Source organism: Anoplolepis gracilipes, chromosome 13, assembly GCF_047496725.1.
Source record: "Anoplolepis gracilipes chromosome 13, ASM4749672v1, whole genome shotgun sequence".
Classification (NCBI taxonomy): domain Eukaryota; kingdom Metazoa; phylum Arthropoda; class Insecta; order Hymenoptera; family Formicidae; genus Anoplolepis; species Anoplolepis gracilipes.
The window spans coordinates 8,339,036-8,361,816 of NC_132982.1; the positions used below are offsets into that span (position 1 = coordinate 8,339,036).

Sequence of the window (22,781 nt, forward strand, 5' to 3'; positions counted from 1 at the left end):
CATGGTATAATCAATATGACGGTATGTTATTTTATAAATATCTGCTTCTTTGACAATATTATTCTATTGTCTTTCTCTTTCATATTTGTATATATCTCTTTTATTTAACATTTTAATTTAGCCTTCGTGGAAAGAAAAAAGTACCGCACGTTTTATCATTCCATTTAAACTGTCATAATTCTCTCTATCAAAAATTAAAATGATTAAAATTCATCTAATATCTGTATATCTCTTGGATATGCGGAACAGCTGACATGAATGTACACGCGCGCACCGCGTCTTCCAAGTATCGTTCGCTCGACTACGCACGTCGAGCCGTCAAGCGTCGAGGCGAACGGGCCGCGGAATTTGCAAGTCATTCGAGTCATCTACGGTCACAATTGCTGTTTCATAGTCGGTCCTGGGGTTCTAAGCAAAAACGAAAAGAAATTTTTCCATTGCTGCAGCTTTCTGTCGATTATTCTTACAAAACTTTTACGTGGAGAAATATTAGCATATTTTATAATGAATCTGCATTGATTATCTCTATAATACAAAAAAATCTCCTACTACATATGTAACAAAATCTTTTAAAGGTGAGAAAATTATATTTTGAACATATTGTATATGTCCATCCTTGACCTGATATAAATGTCTTCATCAATACACACACACACACACACACATATGTATGTATATATATATATATATATACACGCCGGGTGAGTATATATATATACTATACATGACTTTTGATAATATAATACTGATATATTGCTCTAAATTTACCGATAAGACAATGATTTAAGAATGAAAAAGATAAAGTGTATTATTTTTAAAATTTTATTTAAATCTTGTAGAAATAATATAAAAAGGTATATATATATATATATATATATATAAAATCTTTTATTTAAAAAAAATTTTTAAATCGGTATAATAAAATTATTGCGAGCACAAATTTATATTTTTGTACTTGCTTTTACATATACATATATGTGTAAAAGCAAGTAGAAAAAATATAAATTTGTGCTCGCAATGATTTTATTATACCGATTTAAAAATTGTTTAAAAATAAAAGATATTTATTACATACGATTCTTCCAATAAAATGTAAATTTAATTGTATTTCTTGTCACGCTCAAATTCTCTTTTTCTATTATTATAATTGAAATATTAAAGATTTGATTCTCTCTTTATTGTAAAAGATATTGCTCAAACGGAAAAGATTCCAAAAGAATTTGAAATGTATTTTTTATCGCATATATTTGCTTCACGTTTGTAATTACACAGTTTCTGTGATAATCCATTCTACGGAATTGATCAGAAATTCAATGTCACAGGAAGAATCGATTTCCCGGTATCGCATTATAAAATCTAAAAAATGCGTGTCTAAATCCAAATACTTGGATATAAAACGCTCGTCTGGAAATTAAAATTCGAGGCATCTTTTCTATGATTTTTTCGAAACATTTGCGTTGTGATTTCTTTCGTCAATTCCGTTTATTATTTATTACCGAGTCATCGTCAGGGCCATACGACGGATTAACAAGCAGCCAGTTAGCCGACTGCTATCGGAGGCGCGAATAAGGCACACCGGCGTATCTACAGTGCAAATCGTGACGAAGCGATCTCGCGGCGACACAGCGCGAGAGAAGGTCCCACGTCCCACCCACGTCCCCGCTCGATCTCGGACCCGATCGTACTCCGCGCTCCGGGCGTGATCGACAGTGGTGAAACACGTGCGTATGTAAATCATCGTAGCATAATACGTGCACGTCTGGGCAGAACGCGCGCGTGACGCCGCATCTATCAGCAGAGCAGGATCGGCGCCGGATGGTGGAGGATGCCTGCGTCATCGTGTATCATCGGCAAGATCGATCGCGAAACATGATCGCGCTGTCTTGCCGTTGTTTCCGAGTCTCGCTTTCGCGTCAGTCAACGGTGTCTCGACGTTAATAGATCTCCCGCGATCCTGACAAGCCGGGTAAGTGTCATGCGCGCGCGTGAGGGAGAGAAAGAGAGAGAGAGAGAGAGAGAGAGACACAGACATTTCTACACCGACGACGATGACAAAGACAACGATGACCACCGCGACGATGATGATGTCGCGAATCCCGCCGTCAAAAACATCTTACGATCACGTGCGACGCTTTCGCGATACCATGTGTAACATACGTTGCGCGATTACGTTGCTGTTATTACGCACTGTCGTGCGTAATCCTTCGTCGTGAGTTTTTTTTTTTTTGGCACCTAGATATAAACGATTACGCTGCTGTTACAGACTAGATCAGTTTTGAAATGTGAGCAGTTACTTTTTAATATGTCATTGCTCCGATTTGTGTGAATAATAGTGACATTACGAGTTTTAAAAGAGAGAGAGAGAGAGATAGAGACATGTAGATATACAGTCATTGTTTGGCTCGATAATGACACGAGATATGTAAATGTATAAAGGTGTATTTTTCTTGTCATTTTACAGCTCACTTTAATGGATGGAGAGAGAGATTTTCGACAGAAGAAAGAGGCTCGGAGTAGCTTCCTATCTCAGGGCAATGCAGCGAGTACGCCTCCCGTATCAGGGGAAGAAACGGATTGGGAGGGTATGCTCAATACAGAGAAGCAGAGGGGTGATCTCGGGGACATGACATTTTGCATGGGAAATTATCTAAAGGAAGCTATGAAGATGATATTTATGATGCGCAGTCATCATATGTTAACTGATGTAATACTTGAAGTTGGTACCGAACTGTTTCATGCGCATAAAGTTATTTTAGCAGCAGCTAGTCCCTATTTTAAGGCAAGTTCAACTAGCTATAAGAAATTATTGCACACTTATATAAATTATTTAGTCATTTTATGTTAACAACAGAAATTCTATAAAGAAAATTACATAAAGATGGTAAATTAATAACTAATTAATTGTAAAATTTCAGGCAATGTTTACCGGAGGATTAAAAGAATGCGAAATGACAAGAGTGAAACTCCAAGGTGTTTGTCCAACTACGATGGCTCGTTTAATGTACTTTATGTACACTGGTCAAATAAGAGTCACTGAGATTACAGTGTGTTCACTGCTATCAGCAGCTACCATGTTCCAAGTATGTAAATAAACAATTGAGGAAAGAGATGCATTTTGTTAAAATACTTGAGCATGTAGCAGAGAATGCTGTGTTGACAGAATTTGTGATTTAAATACTGTTACAATACAGGTCACTAATGTGATAGATGCGTGCTGTGTTTTTCTGGAGAGACAACTGGATCCCACTAATGCGATTGGAATCGCTAACTTTGCTGAGCAGCATGGTTGCCATGATTTGTACCATAAAGCAAATCAGTTTATCGTTCAGCACTTCAATCAGATATGTCAAGAGGAAGAATTTTTACAACTGTCTGCTATACAGCTGGTGGCACTCGTGAGGAAGGACGAGTTAAACGTACAAGAGGAAAGAGAGGTTTACAATGCTGTGTTAAAGTGGGTCAAATACAACGAAGAGGCGAGGCGGCCCAAGATGGAACACATCTTGCACGCGGTACGCTGTCAATATCTCACACCGAATTTTTTACGAGAACAGATGAAGAACTGTGACGTGTTAAAAAAAGTGCCGGCCTGTCGTGAGTATCTAGCACAAATCTTCAAAGATTTGACGCTGCACAAAAAGCCGATTGTCAAGGAGCGTACACCCAATACACGGCGAGTGATATATATCGCTGGTGGTTTCTTCAAGCATTCGCTTGACGTATTGGAGGGCTATAATGCCGACGATAAGACGTGGACGCAGCACGCCAAGCTAATCGTACCCAGATCTGGCCTAGGCGGCGCCTTCCTGAAGGGAATGTTTTATGCGGTTGGCGGCAGACATAATTCACCGGGAACCAGGTTAGCATATTTGACTTTGATGTCAATTATGTGTTGCGTGCGTTGCCTCACATTCTCATTATATATTAAATGTAGTTATCAAGCAATTTGAAAGATTATGCTCAGATTATTCTATACAAATGGCAAGGCTTTTGCAAATGCTGAAGCTGAAGACTTTGAGATACAGTACGAAAAAATAATGTGATTCTTTTCAGGTACGACAGTGATTGGGTCGATAGGTATAACCCGATAACCGATCAATGGCGAGCTTGCAGCCCAATGTCGGTACCGAGGAATAGAGTCGGAGTCGCTGTGATGGACGGCTTGTTGTACGCCGTAGGCGGTAGCGCGGGTGCCGAGTATCACAATAGCGTCGAATGTTACGATCCGGATCAGGATACGTGGACCAATGTCAAACCTATGCACATCAAAAGATTAGGTGTAGGAGTAGCAGTAGTCAATAGGTATTATACTAGTTATCACGCCAAACAAAAAATAATATTAGAATAATAGTCATATTCTAATATTAATGCAAATTATATAAATAGATATATTTGAAATATAGGCATTGCTCTCAATTAGAGATAGTGTTTTAATTTTAAATACTCGAAATATCGTTTGCGCATTGATTAAAAAATTCTAAGATAGCGAGACCATAGTGTGAAAAGTATGATCCTGCTGCAGATTGCTATACGCGATTGGCGGTTTTGACGGCAAGGATCGACTCAGCTCTGTCGAGTGTTACCATCCTGAGAACGACGAATGGACGATGGTGCCTCCTATGAAGTGCAGTCGTTCCGGGGCTGGAGTAGCTAGTCTGGGTCAGTACATATACGTTATAGGCGGATACGACGGGAAATCGCAATTGAATTCGGTAGAGAGATATGATACAGAACGTGACGTCTGGGAAAATGTGAGCAGCGTCAGTATCGCTCGTAGTGCGCTCAGCGTCACCGTCCTCGACAGCAAATTATATGCAATGGGTAAATATGTTGATCTTTGATTTATAAACATTTTTCTTTTTCTTTTGAGAAGATACGTTATATAGAATTATGAATGCATTTTTATTTTCAGGAGGCTACGATGGCACGACGTTTTTAAATATAGTAGAAATTTACGATTCGATTCAGGACCAATGGATCCAAGGTGTACCTATGACGTCAGGGAGATCCGGCCACGCCAGCGCGGTATCGTACTATCAATGTCCCATACACTGCGATCATTTGGATCATAATATTTCGCTAGAGAAATCGCCATCGTGATACATAGACTGAGCCAGTTTTTGGAGTAGCGTTCAATAGCAATGATGACATCATTCTTTCATTTATGAAAGAAAAGTGTAAAACTGTAAAAAAACACATCAATCTTTCCAATCGATATTTAACGGAACTCGACTGATAAGTGTATTATTAACTAGATAATACACACGCACAACATATATTATCGAATCGAATCAAGATGGGTTGATTATAAAAATTGTGACTAGCTGACAAAAAGTGCATCCTCAAAACGAAATAAGTTTCGTCAAAGGACCAATTTATCATATCCATTAGGATAAATATGCGACTGTGTTATATGCTTTATGGCGTTGTTATAGCTGTTATAGACGCTGTAATATATATATATATATATATATATATATATATATATATATATATAGAGAGAGAGAGAGAGAGAGAGAGAGAGAGAGAGAAAGAGAGAAGTATGTACATATTTACATATTGTGTAAAAAAATTTCTTTGAAAAACTTGCAAATGTCTTTTTTTGTCAGCGTCTAACAATCACATATTCAATTCACCATCTTTTGTACATAATATGTTACTGTAATAGTTTCATAATTTATTTCTATTAATTTATCTGAAAAATGAAAAAAATGATAAAGTTGCAACATTCGTTAAGATTGTTGCATAAGACATAAGATTAATAGTAACAAACATTTATGTTAATATCATGCATCTGCTTGAATTTGTCTGCAGGATGCTTTTATGGAAAATTATGTATTATGTAAGCGATGCTAGCATGTTTAAAATGGACATTTAGAAACAAAGATAATAAAGCAGACAAATTCTTGCAGCATTAAAGAATCCCGAATTTGCTTGTAAAATATATAGTTCTTCACATATTGCCTTTGAATTATAAATTTGTAATAAGATGGCACACACGGAATGCAAGAAATATGTTACATGTCCTATGTGCAAGGGTGCAGGTAGGGACATTTAGACGATAACAGTGAATCTTTAACGAGCTTGTATTTATTTTGCGATAAAAATATTCTCGCGAAAAAAAGGTAAGTCTGCAACGTGCATGCCAATGGAAAAGGCTTCCGTATCTATTCAACGTGAGAGTACAAATTCAACAGAATTTACGAGAACACGATTTGTCGAAACGATTTCGGGGGCTTCGGGAGATCCACAATTATCCGATAGGTATTTTCGCGAGCATTTAACTTAATGCATTTTACTATGAATTCGAATTTTCTTCTAACACGCTCTAAAATGTATATTCTATAGCAATATTTAAATAAAAAATATATTTTTATAAATAAAAATAGAAAATTTTGAATTATTTTTATGTTATTTAAATGTAGATTTATTTTTTCATCATATAGCAAACATAAAAAGGATTCTAATACTATGACCAATTATGGGGATTACGCAGCTTTGCTGGAGGATGAAACAGGAGCACCAGAGGAATTTGCGAATCCACAAGAAACGTTAAAACACGCGCTGCAAAGTTTAAAACAGGATCAATGGCAGAGCACTATACCAGCTTTAATAAAACTCATGCATATTTCAAGGATTCAGCCGGAATTGCTAGACTCCAGTATGCCTCGCGTATATCGAAGTTTGTGCAGGTCTCATACTTAAACATTTCTGCTATTTATCTCGCGACTATTTTATTTTGTTTTAATTTAATTTAATCTTGATATTACAGTTTATTGAGAAATACAAGACCTCATGTCATTAGAACTGTCTGCCAAGTAACGATGGAGTTGTACAAGACAGTCCAGTGTACGCAAAGACCTGAGTTTGATGAACTTGTATCTATGTTGCTTTTAAAAAGTACGCACACAAACAAGAGGATTCGAAACGATGCTCAACGTGCCTTGGATTCTATGGTGACACACTTGTCCCCTGCAATTTGTATCAGGATATTAACCAGTGAACATGGTGCCAGGTAAATGAACGAATTTATTTCACATGTGCCTATGTTTGAACATATATTTACATTGTTGTATGCTTATTACGTAATTATTTAATAAAATTGTTCACCCTGTATCTTTATGCGCAGCCACAAGAATCCATTAGTAAGAGCGACTGTAAGTCGATTGCTTTATAATATTATTAATATTATTGGAGTGGAATGTTTATTATTAAATCCAAGTCTTAAGGATTGCCGCCGAAAGATATTTACAATGTGTGCTAAATTTCTTCTTGATGGTAATAATGAAACAAGGTATAGAATCAATAGATGAATATGTCATTATATAAGAATTTCTTGTTATTGCGCAAGAACATTTTTACATGTATGTGTATGTGTATAGAAAGCTATCTTTGTACAAATAATTTTTTATTTCTTGAGAAATAGATATTTATACTAGATGCTTGTTTTGCAGAGTATTTTGCATGAAAATATTTCAAATTTTTTATTACTCTTTAAAGTTAATTTATATTCTACATAAAATTGGAGAACCGATTGGAAATTCTGACTTTGCAGAAATATAAATGTGAAATGTTTAATTATCTTATCTTTTATAGGAACGACGCGAAAAAGGCATTGAAAGCTATGATGAGCCATCAAGATTTTGATACTCTCTTTTATCAGGATGTAGATTCGAAGATTATTAGTAACATAGAAAAACAATTAATATCTTTAAAATATAGCCCAATTCATAGCATATAACATTATTTGTTATTATTCCATATACAATATAATAGTGTGGTATTTATTAGCATACATTCTCTCTTTTGTAATAATAAATCATTTTGTGAGTGTATAACTTGAAAATTCATTATATTAATTATAATAATATATATTAATTACTATTCTATATATCTCGTTAACAATTGTTGCTAATAATTTATCAGTATCAGATACTAAAACCCTATCAGCACACATGTTCAAAAGATGTTTATAGGAGATCCATAGAATGTTAAAACATATTTTAATATTCTGTGAATCTCTTATGAACATCTTTTCAACATGTGTGCTGATAGGGAAGTAACATTATATAAGCAAAATTTTCCATATAAATGCTTTTTATTTATATCTATAATTTTTTAGAATATTTTTTAATATATCTAGAATACAAGTTATTATATTAAAATAGATGAGATTTGTATCTATAATTTTTAAAAATATTTTTTTAATATGTCAAGGATACAAAGTTATTATATTAAAATAGGTGATATTTGTATCTATAATTTTTAAAAATATTTTTTTAATATGTCAAGGATACAAAGTTATTATATTAAAATAGGTGATTATTTATATATTTAGATCAGATTTCACTTTTCTGTGTTTACATTTTATGTTTTGCTCGCACTCTTTAAAACTTTCTGTTTTTGAAACGGAATGAATATACATATGTACATTTGCCCGTTGAAGAGAAGGAGCAAAAATCTGAGTGTAGAAAGTGTAAACAAAACAAATAGACCTCTTGACTGACAATGAGAGGTTATATTTGTAAATATGGCGCTCGCCATCTCCTGAGACCAGAAACTCACGGTATTGACGACGCGACCGAACGGCGTTCACCGCCAGCGGATCATCGTCGGTGGTTCCAAAATGCCGTCCAGATCAACGCTGTCAACGTCGCGTACGCGATTTGATTAGTGATAAAGAAAAAAAGAGAGAGAGAGAGAGAGAGAGAGAAAGACGACACGTGGAGAGAGAGAGAGAGAGCTGTGACACAAAACGCGACGCGATGAGATCCGTATACAAGTTGTTCCTGCTGTGCCTTATCCTGGCCGCGCTGATAATACTGCTCAATGTGACGACCAATTTCTCTAACAAGCTGTCAGACCAGACGCCCGCGAGCAGGGAGCGCCTAACGCTGCAGCAGAGGAAGTCGCCGGCGTCGTCGTCGACGGGCGAGGTGACGATATGCGTGGTGGTGTGCGGGGACAGGCTGCACGAGGCCCTGACCATGCTCAAGTCGGCGCTGGTCTTTGCCAACAGGCCACTGCAATTCGTGATACTTGCGGAAAACAATCTGATACCGGCCTTCAGTGAGAAGCTATCAGAATGGAGGCTCATATCGAATAAGACATTCGACTTCCTGGTGCGGCCCATCACCTTCCCGGATGGTAGCGACGTGGCGATGTGGAAGAAGCTGTTCAAGCCCTGCGCGGCTCAGCGACTGTTTCTACCGGTAAGCAATGGATCAGCTGGTGATTTGATTCTCCAGTGATGTCTTTTTACTAGTTAGATTCATGAGATTCCGTATATTTCAGACGGTGCTGAACGATACGGACGCGGTGCTCTACGTGGATACGGATACCCTGTTTCTGGCACCACCTGACAAGATCTGGGACGAATTCAAGAAAATGAACTCCAGTCAACTGGCAGCCCTCAGCCCTGAGCATGAAGATCCTAATACTGGCTGGTATAATAGATTCGCTAAGCACCCGTATTATGGTAAGCTAGGTGTCAATTCTGGAGTGATGCTGATGAATCTGACGAGAATGCGGGAGTTTCGATGGACCGACTATGTGATTCCTATACACAAGGAATACAGACTGAAGATTACTTGGGGCGACCAGGATATCATCAATATAATATTTCACCATCATCCAGAGAAGCTGTATGTGTATTCGTGCCGGTACAACTATAGACCTGACCACTGTATGTATATGTCAGTCTGCGCGGAAGCGGAGAGGGATGGCGCCCTGGTGTTACACGGTTCCCGTGGTACTTTCCACTCGCAGAAGCAACCGCCTTTCAGGGCCGTCTACAAAGCTATGCAAGAATATCAGTTGAACACGGATCCGTACGACGAGCTGCTCGTGCCGATGAGAAATTACCTGGCGATGGAGGATAAGTCCAACTGTGGTCATGTCCCGAAGGTGTTCATCATTCAACCAGAACTATATTTAGCTGCCCATAATTTTTGAAACTTCCATTCAATTTTTATACGTGCTCACGCGAGCTACATTTTCACTTCGTATCTTTTGAAATCTTTATAGATGCTCTCGTTTTGATGATACGAATATTATATACAGATATATGTATATATTGAAGAGCGATGAGATTCAACGAGTATTCGTACATATCTGTGTAGCCACGTAACATAATATTGTCCGCGCATTTTTCTCCCGGGATATTCTCTTTCGCACGTGAGATCGTGAAATACTTAATTATATATAAAAACACTTATGTATATACATATACTTACGCGTCTTAGTACACATTGCGAATTAATACATTTAATTATTCGAAAAGTAAGATTTTTAGACAAGAAGCTATTATGCTGACATATAAGCATCCTGCATCGTTATTACGTAAGAATAAGCGGCGTGTGTAAATTACGTCAATTAACGTATCCAGTCATTTATGTACGTTCTGCCGCAGAACGTTGATTTACGGGCAATATATTTGCAATGTGTTTATTAAGGAATTTATAAACTTGCGAATGCAATTCGCTTGCAAATTAAAGAGTGTAATTCGCGCGTTAATTTCAGACGATTCTCCGTATATTATAGACTGAACTTTTTCTATATATAGTGCATTTGAGTTTTTTTTGTTAACAAGTGCGCTATGTTGTTATTACTGTTTGTAGGGTGCAGCGAGTATATATTGTTATACATTTTTATCTGATACTTTTTGTGACAATAATTAATAAGGGCAAGTGATGATCAGGGCTTATCTTTAGATTACTTAGTCCGTAAATGAGATATTGTCTCTTATAAATATTTGACATGCTACTGCATCTTTTGATATTCCTTTTCTCTCTTGAAACTCTTAGGATATTATTTTAATAATAAAAAAATAATACTTTCTCTTTTTTTTTTCTTATAAAAATTGAGAGAATAATGTATCAAACTCGTTAACAATATTGATTTTGCTTCTATTGTTATTTGCATGATTATTACATATGTAAGTGATTTGAATAAGAGATAAACTCTGATCGATGCGAGATTATTTTGAAAACGACGTTCGTACGATTTGAAAAACATTAAAATCGAAATAATATATCCGTTTCTATATCTGTACGAAATATTTTTCAAAATAAGTATTTGACATTTTGATGCAACGATGATTGATTATAGATCTGAACTGTAATACAATGTTTGATGTGAATTACATTCCGGCAAAATTGTTCACATTTTTATACAACGGTTTTTCGCGATTTTGTACACGATTTGATACGCATTTTATATCGTTTGATTGTTCAACGATTCGATGTCATTTTTGTAATACTTTTCTTATATAAAAGTATTATACAATATAAAAGTATTGTAAAATATAAAGGTTAAATAAAAATCTGTCTATAATACATATAAAAAAATGTGAACATGTGTTTAATACGCCAATCTTGACGTTGGCGAGAAATATCTTTATATATAATAACATGTCACGTAACATAAACAGAAAGTTTTGTATCATCTTTTATTTCTGTTTCAGATATTTATTTATTATAAAAAAGAAATCTCACACGATATCAAAGAGAGAAAAAAAACGGGAGGAGGGTTTGGAAAATACATTTGATGATAGAAACATAATTATTATAGGAAAAAAAATATATATATATATATAAAAATATACAAAATTAAATATTTTAAATATAGAGAAAAGAATTCGCGCGTGGTTCGTGCCTCATTGTTAGTGTCGTAACATAACGTAGAGAGGCGGGCACGTTCGAGGGGGTCAGCTGGCGCGAGAAGGGGCCTCCGGCGATCAGTCCTCTCGCCGCTGCCTTCCGGTTGCGGTGGCACGCGAGCTCGCGAAATCGGCTCTTGCGCGATATTTTCTCCCATTGTAATGGTCTCTTGTGTCCGAGGAAGGCGTCGCTGAGTGCTAAACAGAACAGGAAAAACCGCCCTTGCGACAGCGATTTCCCGTTCCTTTTTCCCGGATATCGTAGACTTCCGGCTCCGTGAATATGTGACAAGTCGAACTGCCAGGTATAAAATTGTGACAAAGTGGATAAATCGCTTATTTTTCAGAGACGGGATCTTATTCGGAATATTTTGTATGGAAAATCGATTAAATCTTTCCTTTAGAGGAAATATAAGCGAATATATGTGTGATGTTGATATTCTGTAAGAATTCTTCTTGCGCAAGAAATTAATACAGATTGTTTTTATATACATTTATATTTTAATATAAAATATTCTTAGGAATTTTTAAAGACTAAGATTTTTTGGGATAATGTTCTTAAATATATAAATATATGATCACATAAGTGATGCAATTAGCGAGTGCGCTGCTCACACAATAAACTATTGAACGGTCATTAAATCTTCTGAATATTAATTGTAAAGTTAAAATATGGTATAAAAAAGCTGATCTTTTTAGCGCTTAAAAAAAGAGTCATTTTGTAGGAATCTTTTAAGAGAAGAAAATGAATCGAAAAGAATTGGCGGTTATTAATTGCGTCTTAACAGCTGAACTGTGGTCGTTTATAGTGATGTAGCCAAAAGCGAAGTAGAAAAGATAGGCGTGTCATATGTGCGTGTCTTATTTTACGTATTTTGTTATGTTATTTCAAAATCATTCTAAAATAATTTATATCTATAGATGTATGAATCTACATATTTTAAGAAATATAAGCTTTTTTATTTTGCTTCAAGAATTTCATCGTATATCAGATTTGGAGAATGCTCCAGCATTTTCTAAATCTGATACACGATGAAATTCTTGAAGCAAAATAAAAAAGCTTATATTTCTTAAAATAGATACATACATCTATAGGTACAAATTATTTTAAAGTGATTTTGACATAATATAGTAATTATTAATTAATAGTTTTAAAGTGATTTTGAAGTAACATAACAAAATGCGTGAAATAAAAGACACAACGTTCATTCTAACTTTTAAATTGTCTGTAAAATTTTAATATTTTTTATATTCCAGGACATTCTTTCTAAATTTCTTTTTTAATTACCGTGAGTCTTTATTGTAAAATTTAAAATAGATGGAGAAGAAGTAAAAAATCAAACAGTTTAAAGCCGATTTCTAATTTCAAAAATTAGAAAGTCACTTGAGGGGAAATAAATTTCCATTAATTCGTTTCATTCCATTCAAATTTTTTTTGCAGCATATGAAATTGACAGTTCGCGCAAACGTCAATCTAGAGCCGGCCCTGATGATCCACGATGATGATCGAGCAACGTAGTCCGCGCGCGCGCGTTTTATTCACGAATCCACGATAAGGATCGAGCGAGAACGAACGAAGCGATAAGTGTGCGATAACGAATAGGAAGAGAGAAAGAAAGGAGTACCTTTCGGGTCCCGCGGTGGCTGTCAGTCGTGACGTGGTACGCGGTCCCGAATACCGTTCTACCATATGATTACCGTGATAATTGTGCGTGTGTCGCGTTCGTGATAGAAAAATAAAGAAAGGATATACGGATATACAGGTGCAAGTCGAACGTCGGCGGGAACAGGTGAGAGGCCGATCTTTTCTCACTCATCCTGATGGATGCATCGCGTGTTATTTGTACACGCCAGCGTGTACTCGCTCGTAACATTACGGTATCGACATGTACTACGTGTTATACAGGGTGTCTAAAAAAGGTATCTTAGCTAAACTCCATCGTTTGTTCACGATCAATTACGTAAATTGTCAAATGTTATTCCGAATACAATTTTTTTCCTATCTGGATAATTTATCTTTTTAACTGTTAAATCAATAGTTATACTTTGATCATTTCTGTATCTCTGCTTATATATGTTCTAAAATACTTTTTCGTATTTCAGTTCTTCTGGGTACATAATGGGAAGAATTTATCACGTCTTGTAATATAAATGAAAAAAAATTTTAATATAAATTATATTTTAAAAATTACATGTCAGTGATTCTGAAACACCCTGTATTTGTTCTGTATATGCTGATGCTACTGTATGCTCATGTTTGGTGTCGCGGCGCACGGTCATGATATTAGTTTTAATTACCTTTAATGTATACCAGCAGGTTGTGCGGCGAAAGCTGCTCTGAATTTATAATGAGACTATAATAGTTAAGATTGCGAGAAACGGTGTAATTACATTGTAATATTCTAATAAGGAGGAAATAATGTCGCACATAATAGGTATCTAAATTAAATATAAAACGAAATTAAATACAAGATTAGTTTTGTTTAGAAAAGATTCAATATTATAAAAAAGTACTGCTGTTTTTATTATATTATATTCCAATACTTTGTGTAAAATGTATATTATATACATTTTCTGTCTATTGTGATAGACGAAAGAAAGAATCAAACATGTGTGTTGCATGATTACTTCTTGCTCAATTCGCGATGTCAGTTTCCAGAGAAGCTTGTCTTTCCTTACCACTTCTATTAATTGAAGTCGCTTATTTTTCTGTAGCCTGATTAGACGATGATTGAACAATCGGATTTGAGAGAGAAAGCTGTTTCTCACTTACGCCAACAAATGTTAAATGTTAAAGATAGAAAAGCCAGTGGATTTCATTTGGTTATCTTGTCTCTCTCTCTCTCTATATATATATTTTTCAATATAACATTAATCTATATAACAAAAGAAATTTTAATTAATTAATTATTATTATTAAAAAGAATTTCATTGTTTGTTCAGTTCATTTTTCTTATTCTAATATATTAATCGGTCACGTCGCGAATTATTAATCGATCTTGTTGCTCAATGTGTCGGTAAATAATGGCAAAGCAATACAATGAGGAATCCGAATTACAATGTCTCACGCGATCTAGATTGTCAGACGTTTAAGCATAATCAGAACTGAATGGTAATATTGCGCATAGTTGACAGTTTACATTGTCTTACAATTAGCGGAATAGAGCCTTTACGAAATTCGCGACAGCTTACAATTAGTCTCAGATTGCGATGTTAACAGTCTGTACAAATCGAATCCATTTATCTGTTTTATGTACAACATACGTTCTAACTAACGAATCAATCAACCTTATTTTGCGCATATTTCGATATCGCGTTTCATCGAAGAAGTAATATTTATCAGATAATATACTGATGATATATGAGATATATTTTATTGTGTATTTATCGCATTTTTGTTATAATACTAATTTATACGCGAGCTATTAAAAATTTCTCATATATATTTTTTTCAAATAAAAAGATTCTAGAAATGTGAAAAAAGAGGTATCAAAAATTATTTCTCTGTTAAAAAAACAAAATTTAAACAAATTCTTGATTGGTTGAGAATAAAAATATATCTTATGCCAATGGTTGTTATAAAAAATTACACATCAATAATTAAATAGAAGTTAATCGAAATTCAGTTTAAATTCCTCCAACTTATCGTCTGCTATTTATAATTAAAAGAAAGTGTTATGTTTGAATAATGATTTTGCATCATAATACATTCAATTTGATATAAATAATAATTATTAAATTACAAATTAAATTACAAAATTTTGCTATTTCCTGGCCGCGCTTCTCTCAATATTGCATAACATCAACAAGAACATTGCTTTCCTAATAAAATCGCGTGACATCGGATGCATGTATTGCGTGCGTTTTGCAATGACTCAAATGAGCTACCGGTGAAATATTACAGGAAATTGTAAACGAGGATTTTGACTCCAATAACGAATCACAAGTTTCAAAAACAATGTGATTCGATATTGGAATTGATTGCATTATCGTCGGAAATTTCAGAAATTTTGTCTCTGTGATTTAGATCTCAGATTTCGATTTGTTATTGCAATCTGTTTTTTTCGGTAATTGATACTTGAAATTGTCACGTACATATTCAATGGATATTTTTAGACATTCTATCAGACCTGCAAATATTTATATTTATTTTGTATTCTTAATATCGATTATTAATTGTCATTAATTGTCATTAATAAATTTAGCTCGATGGAGAATTAAGAAATTGCGAGAAAATCTCACTTAATTTTAGATAAATTCAAAGTTACTGGAAAAAAGTGTATAACAACGTGTATAAGACATTATACAGTATTTATTCCTCGTCCCCCCGAAGAAAAATGATTCAGGCGAGTAATAAGTACCGTATAAAAAGAGTTTGTCACAATTTACGATCTTGGTGCGTAAACGAGACGGACGAAGAAAACCACTCGGCTTTGCCTAAAATAATGTTACACAAACCGTATATTTGAGGTACGTAATTCCTTGAGGAATACAATATGTTATATGCTTGACAGACATATCTAAATAATGTGATGAGACTAATAAATACTATTTTAAAATTTTTAATTATGCAATCACGCAAAATAACAATATTCACAAATACTCGCAATCGATAGTTGTAAATATTTAGAATTATTTATTAGAATTGAAATAAAGCGATGACAAGAAAGAAATCATTGATATCACATATGATAATCAATACTACTTTTAGTGTGTCTTTTATAAATAGTAGAATAAGGAAAGTTAAAAATGTTATGACACTTTTTCTTGTATAATATATTATCATAATAAAAATAATATATTACAATTATCGTATCTTGCTATTTATAAGAAATTGAGTAATTGCAAAAGTTTGACATTTCTCTATTTATTATTATATTGGAAATTTGTTTAATATCATATGTATTAATAAACTTTAAGCATTTACAAGCATGCTCGCGGTAAAATTGATGCAAAAATGTTAATTTCAAGCACGAAGATATCAATATTATTGACACTTAGCCTTTGTATACCATCACATTACTGAAACTACGTGTTTATGGACATATCTATATATTAAAGTTGTTGCACACGTCATTTTAAGACACGGTAATTTTGTAAAATTGGAAACGATTATACATATTACATTGGGAAAAACAAAGAGTAATGATATTCACATATATACTTTGCAGCTAGATTGTATGCGTGGTATGTAACATGTGGCCGATAGGTACTTTTATCTCATTGCACAGCCGGCAATCTGCGAGATTGCAATTACCGTATAAGTTTCTTTCACCGTGGTTCTCATCTTTCTTGTCTAATGCCTCTTATTTACTGGAATTGCAAAAAGATATCGCAATTTATCTAGAGGATTAAATAAACACTAATTTAATTCCCTAATCGTAATAAAAGTTTAAAATGTACTTTAAAAAAAAAATATATATATATATATATACATTTTCCTCAGCAACGTCCTGTTGATGTTGACTGAGTATAGCTCTTGGAAAATATAATGAAAAATAAATGATGAAAAATATGTAAAGATTTTTTCCAAGCTCACCGATTAGGAATAGTACCGGTTAAGAATTAAAAAGTGAGAAATAGAGCAGTGATTCACACGAAAGAAACAGTTTTGAATGGACAATGATTATGTGAAACACATGTTAATCTCTCACAATGCAGACTACGGATAATTTTAACAAACTAATCTCGTCGATCTTTCAGTGTCTTACTCGACATAACAAATAAATTTTGGAGAATGTTTAAAAATATTTTATAAATATTTGACAAATATATTTTACACAAGTCATAATTGTTTTGAAAATATGTATGTGTGATGAATGACAGTTACAAGTCACCGTTGGAGTTTCATCTCGAGATAAGAATATAATAGTTTTAATGCTATCTTATTGTCAGTATCACATGTTTCGCCTTTATCGATCCATCAGTCTTGATAAAAAAATTTGCGATTAAAACCCAGGAACATCCCCATTACAAGTCCTCGGTTTGATTTGTTCCTGCAGAATCGAAAATGCCGCTGTTCAAGGCGCGGGCTACGTCGATAACGGAGAAAGCTACAAACGGCGTTCAATATCGCAACCATCATCAGGTCGGCGATGACAACAATCATGACGGAGGCGCGAGCAGTAACGGTACTGGTAGCCGGTCGCGTAATAATAACGCTCCTCTTCAGCACGAGCAGACGAGAGACTCGTCTCGGGACTTAAAGTCGCCTTCGCTCGTCTTCCACTGCCAGCTGGCCCATGGCAGTCCCACGGGACTGATATCGGACTTTAGCAATGTCCGTGAGCTGTACCAGAAGATTGCCGAGTGCTACGACTTGCCTGCGGAAGAGGTAAGAGTGAATTTGTGATGATTTGTTAAGAAGTTTAAGGAGAAGAAAAAAAAAAGGATTCAATAATGTAAATTAAAGAATTTAGCATTCTCATGGACTTGACGAAATGACTATTGTTTCTTTGGCAGATGCAAACACAGTAGTTGACTCGAATGACTTTCCTTTTTGCAAGATATATATTTATTTCATTGAAAATTGTCGTCAGTTAGTAGTAGTTATATTTCTTTTTGCGTTTAATGGTAAAATGCGCTTCTATCTTTGTAAGTTTATGGTTTTATTTTTAAAAATACTTTTTTTATCGCATTAGTGAGCATAATTTTATTAGAATAATAAAGAAAAAAATAAAATTCATGTCGACGAGCGGTAATTTATTCAAAATTAATAATCATGAAATATCATATAATGTTGTTCGGAATAGAAACACCACATATAAGAATATACACAGGAAAGCCAGTTCGACATTTCTAGCACAAAACGCCCTACGTATATAGGGAGACACGAGACCGGAAACGCCGGAAACGCCGGTCACGGACCGTGGCATCTCGTCGACCCGGTGGATTTGTCAGTGAGAGAGAGAGAGCCGCGTGTAATTCGATGTGTAAACGCGGTCGCCGCGATGTAAGCAGGTCCCTCGTCGACTCGTTATGGGTCGTTTGGAGCACGGGGTCGAACAATTTCTCATTGCAAAGTCAGCTAAACCAACTATTGTATTATATTTCACTGTAGCTAAAAGAAATTAGAGAAAGATAAGTGTTGTCATAATCTAGATAGAAAGTTTACCAATATTTAAATAAAAAATAGCGATCAAAATTAGATAAAATCTTTAATAAAATATTATATAATTAAAATATGGTCTTTTAAGTAAAATTTTAATCAAAATAAGTTTAATATAAACTTAGTAATTTTTGTAAAAATTTAAATAAAAATAGTTTAAAGTTGAAGTTAATTTGCAAATTAACATATTATCATGAAAATACTTGAAAATTAAGTAAGAAAATTTGACGTTTCAGATTCTCTTTTGCACACTCAATACACATAAAGTGGAGATGACAGAGTTACTAGGTGGACAAATCGGCGTGGGTGACTTCATATTCGCCCATAAAAAAGGTTGTTATCCATTTGAGATATCATCGTAGAATTAAGAAAGAAAGCAATATTGAACTTTAGGCAAAAGTCAATAAAAACAGATTACATATTTATTTGTAATTAATTTCTAATTCTAAACAAATATAATTTATTTTGAATTAAGATAAACGTCAGTAAATAAATAGTCACAACAATTTTTATACAATAATTTGAAACAAATGTAGTAATATTTAGTATAAGTTTGGCTCATAGTATTTTATATACCTTGAATTAAATTATATTAAATTAAAATAAATTTTCGCAAACGTGCATAAAAGACAGTAACGCATTTTTGACACAGGCCGACCGAAGGAAATCGAGCTGGTGAAGTCGGATGACGCCTTGGGCCTGACTATCACCGATAACGGCGCCGGTTACGCATTCATAAAACGTATAAAAGAGGGTTCCGTGATCGACAGAATAAAAGTGATCGAGGTGGGCGATCACATTGAGAGGATCAATTCGACGAGTCTTGTGGGCAGACGACACTTTGAAGTAGCGAGGATGTTGAAGGACATACCAAAGGGTTCGACGTTTACGTTGAGGCTGGTGGAACCGCAGAAGAACGGTTTTGGCAGCATCGGACCGCGTGGTGATCCCAGAAAAGGAAAGAAAGTCGGCTACGGATCTGGAAAGGAAACTCTGAGATTCAAAGCCGACGGCAGCACACAGATCATACAACAAGTATGCAGTAAATATAAAAATTTAGAGACTATTCAAAAAGATTACATTACAGGTGATAAAATTTCATCAGAAGAATAAAACATATTTTATCAGAAAAGGACGTTCTGATAACATCCTGAAAAATATGAATAACATTGAAAAACAAAACAGTTTTACGAAATATTTGAATTATTTAAATTTATTTTCAAGTGTACAAATTTATGTGTTTATTTTCTGCTTAATAAATAATAACGAGTATTAATCACTAATTAAAAAATATTAAATAAATATTTGCTCAGATTGATGACGCGGCTGCACTGGGAGTCGAGAAGATCAATACCATCTTGGAGAGCTTCATGGGAATTTCCGATACGGAATTAGGTAAGCTTTTGAATTCGGGTGTAATAAAACTCTCTCTGTCATTTTTTTCTTTTAAAATTTATATATATATATCTTACATGATTAAAAACTGATTCGATTGTTTTGTCTGATTTTGATCGCAGCCACGCAAATCTGGGAACTCGCCGAGGGTAAATGCAATAGCATAGACTTTGCCGAAGCGATAGACAATTCTGATTTGGAAGACTTTGGCTTCACCGACGAATTCGTGATCGAATTGTGGGGTGCCGTGACAGATGCCAGAGCAGGTCGACATCGATGACGCGCGGATCGATGACGAAACGACGAGCGGTGCGAATACATGTCAAAGAAAGTTAAATGGCTGAGACCTTCGTTGAAACGAAATTTTGAATGAAATTATTCGTAAACGAATGTTCTTCTACGTGAAAAGAGACATTCGTTTATTCTTGTCTGTTACCATGATTCTGAAAGTCTAATGATTAACGCTAGTCGTGGTTCTCGAGATCTCTGTGTTTATTAAAAATTTTGATTCGGTTTGCGAATATATTAATATATTCGGAGAGAATCGAGTATTCGACGGCAAACATGCAGGCCGAAATCTGCAATATTCTATATCGTATCATATAATGTGTCATACGGCAGAGTCTGAAGAAAAAAATAGATACAAAGATTTTTCGCAGATTGTGTGTGATGTGAAAAATTGAGAATAGTTTTTGCTGCAATGACGTTAAAATAGAATTTTTATTGTTAAAATTGATTAAGATATTAAAATTCTATATATATTATATTAGAGAGAAGAATATTATTAAAATCTATTAAAATTTTATTATTTGATTTTAAATTTACTTTTTTATTTTGGAAAAGAAAATACTCGCGATTGATTCTTTTCGAAAGCTTGGATATTCTTTTTTTCATGTTTATAATTAAATTATTATAAAATTTTATCTGATAAGATAGCATCACATAATGCACGATAAGTGATTCTTCCCTCTTTTGTCATAATATTATTAATATTTATTTAATCATTTGAGAAGAGAAAGAATGATAAAGTTGTATCAAGTTCACATATCATTTTCTGAATTACACAATTGTAATGTTGTAATAAAAGCATACGAAAAAAAGAAACTTATTAACATGGCAAATTTTATACTGTCATAATATAAATTTCACAATAATATTCGTTATTATGTGGACAGCAAAAGAACTCGTTAAGAATTCTAATTTAAATTTATTGAAAATAATTCTGCTAAATCTGTCAATAATTTTGCTATAACAGAAAATTGCATTTAGTAGTAACAGATTATTTTGTTTAAGCACAATAAATTTATACTCCTATGAATAAATATACTCAATGAAATTTTTCTATTTTACAAATGGAATAAATTTTATTGTAATATCAAATAATAGATCACAGGAATTTATTTTACATTCTAATACGATTTTACTGCTACAGCGAAAATATCTTCATTTATGTATGTGCTAAAATAATGTAGATTTTGATTTCTTTAAAGTCGCAATTTTTGTTTGCTACTTGTTCGAGTTGATATCGACCTACGTAAATACGTAAAAAATAATTTAATATTAGCAACGATTGGTATCAATTATTCAAATTATAGCGTAAACATGTTAACGTAGCGTTAAAACAAATCACGAGTTATCATGTTATCAGTTTCAATATTGACCATATTTATTCTAACATGAGCAATTAATATTCATTAACATCGAGTATTTGAAAGATATATATGAAAAATAAGAACGAATTAATATATTTTGATACATAAGAACGAACAAGTGTACAATGTGTGCATAAGTGTGCGAAAAATTATTTAGCATAATAAAATATTTTTAGTTATACATAATTTTTATATGATCCCATATATGTATATTTCACTTAATCATAATACAGACAATTAAAATGAGAAAGAGAGAGAGAGAGAGAGAGAGAGAGAGAGAGAGAGAGAGAGAAATTGATATTTATAGACTGTAATATTGTCGTCACCAACTGACTGGCATTCCTTATCTGACAGAGATAACAGGGAAAGAAATCAGTCTTATTAAAACACGTATTATTTGCAAATATGTTACGCAAAGTCATGCAAAAGTGATACAGCATTATTCGGTTTTAAAATATTTAAATTGTAAATCTCTCAATTTTTCGTTCTTACATAATTCAAATGTAGTTATAACATAAGATAAAATACAGAAAATCAATTAACTTTAACTTATGAAAAAGAAAATAAAAAAGAAAATAAAATATATTTACAGTTTAAAAAATGTTGACCTTTGATTGTTATATTTCTCTTTGACTATTATTGTTATATTTCATATTTAATTATTTTTAATAACACATCTCTTACAATTCCAGATAAAATTATTAAAAACTCGTATTAGAATTTCGTATTAATAAATACAAATTAAAAAGAAACGGATAAAACATATCCATCTATTTATTATGCCATTTTAGATTATTATTTCTTATTCAAATTTCACAAAAGATTGTGAAAGAAGCTGACGTCTTCTGATTATGAAACGGCGTAAACATGTTTTGTTGATAGAGTTGAGTTTTTTTACAGCACGTAGATGCCCAGAAAAATTGTAGAAAATATTTAAAAATGCAGCTATTATTAACTATTATAACAG

General features: G+C 33.7%; 4 protein-coding genes across 11 annotated transcripts; all 4 read left to right on the forward strand.

The window, feature by feature from the left end:
• Positions 1-6,004, forward strand: Keap1 (kelch like ECH associated protein 1). Of its 7 annotated transcripts, XM_072904202.1 has the most exons (8): positions 145-575; positions 1,501-1,966; positions 2,462-2,779; positions 2,916-3,080; positions 3,192-3,859; positions 4,054-4,302; positions 4,523-4,821; positions 4,913-6,004. In XM_072904202.1, exons 3-8 carry the CDS (start codon positions 2,471-2,473, stop codon positions 5,098-5,100), a joined length of 1,878 nt encoding a protein of 625 aa, XP_072760303.1. In that variant the 5' UTR covers positions 145-575; positions 1,501-1,966; positions 2,462-2,470; the 3' UTR covers positions 5,101-6,004. The 7 variants fall into 7 exon arrangements, with proteins under 7 accessions (XP_072760301.1, XP_072760304.1, XP_072760303.1 ...); XM_072904200.1 differs by lacking the exons at positions 145-575; positions 1,501-1,966 and adding an exon at positions 1-21; XM_072904203.1 differs by lacking the exon at positions 1,501-1,966 and having other exon boundaries at positions 143-575.
• On the forward strand, positions 5,990-8,090 carry LOC140672244 (TOG array regulator of axonemal microtubules protein 2-like). The gene is given in 7 exon segments (XM_072904210.1): positions 5,990-6,044; positions 6,047-6,117; positions 6,119-6,264; positions 6,447-6,692; positions 6,773-7,015; positions 7,130-7,294; positions 7,597-8,090. Coding segments are annotated over 7 exon segments (1,071 nt in total). The 3' UTR covers positions 7,742-8,090.
• Positions 8,091-8,465: 375 nt separating this feature from the next.
• Positions 8,466-10,606, forward strand: Shams (glucoside xylosyltransferase 1 shams). The gene is made up of 2 exons (XM_072904207.1): positions 8,466-9,212; positions 9,295-10,606. The coding sequence occupies exons 1-2, from the start codon at positions 8,766-8,768 to the stop codon at positions 9,952-9,954; spliced, it is 1,107 nt and encodes a 368-aa protein (XP_072760308.1). The 5' UTR covers positions 8,466-8,765; the 3' UTR covers positions 9,955-10,606.
• Positions 10,607-11,484: 878 nt separating this feature from the next.
• Positions 11,485-22,351, forward strand: Kermit (PDZ domain-containing protein GIPC-like protein kermit). Of its 2 annotated transcripts, none has more exons than XM_072904208.1 (6): positions 11,485-11,964; positions 17,662-17,993; positions 19,004-19,100; positions 19,420-19,802; positions 20,081-20,162; positions 20,285-22,351. In XM_072904208.1, the coding sequence occupies exons 2-6, from the start codon at positions 17,670-17,672 to the stop codon at positions 20,440-20,442; spliced, it is 1,044 nt and encodes a 347-aa protein (XP_072760309.1). In that variant the 5' UTR covers positions 11,485-11,964; positions 17,662-17,669; the 3' UTR covers positions 20,443-22,351. The 2 variants fall into 2 exon arrangements, with proteins under 2 accessions (XP_072760309.1, XP_072760310.1); XM_072904209.1 differs by lacking the exon at positions 11,485-11,964 and adding an exon at positions 12,908-13,449.
• The last annotated feature ends 430 nt before the right edge of the window (positions 22,352-22,781 follow it).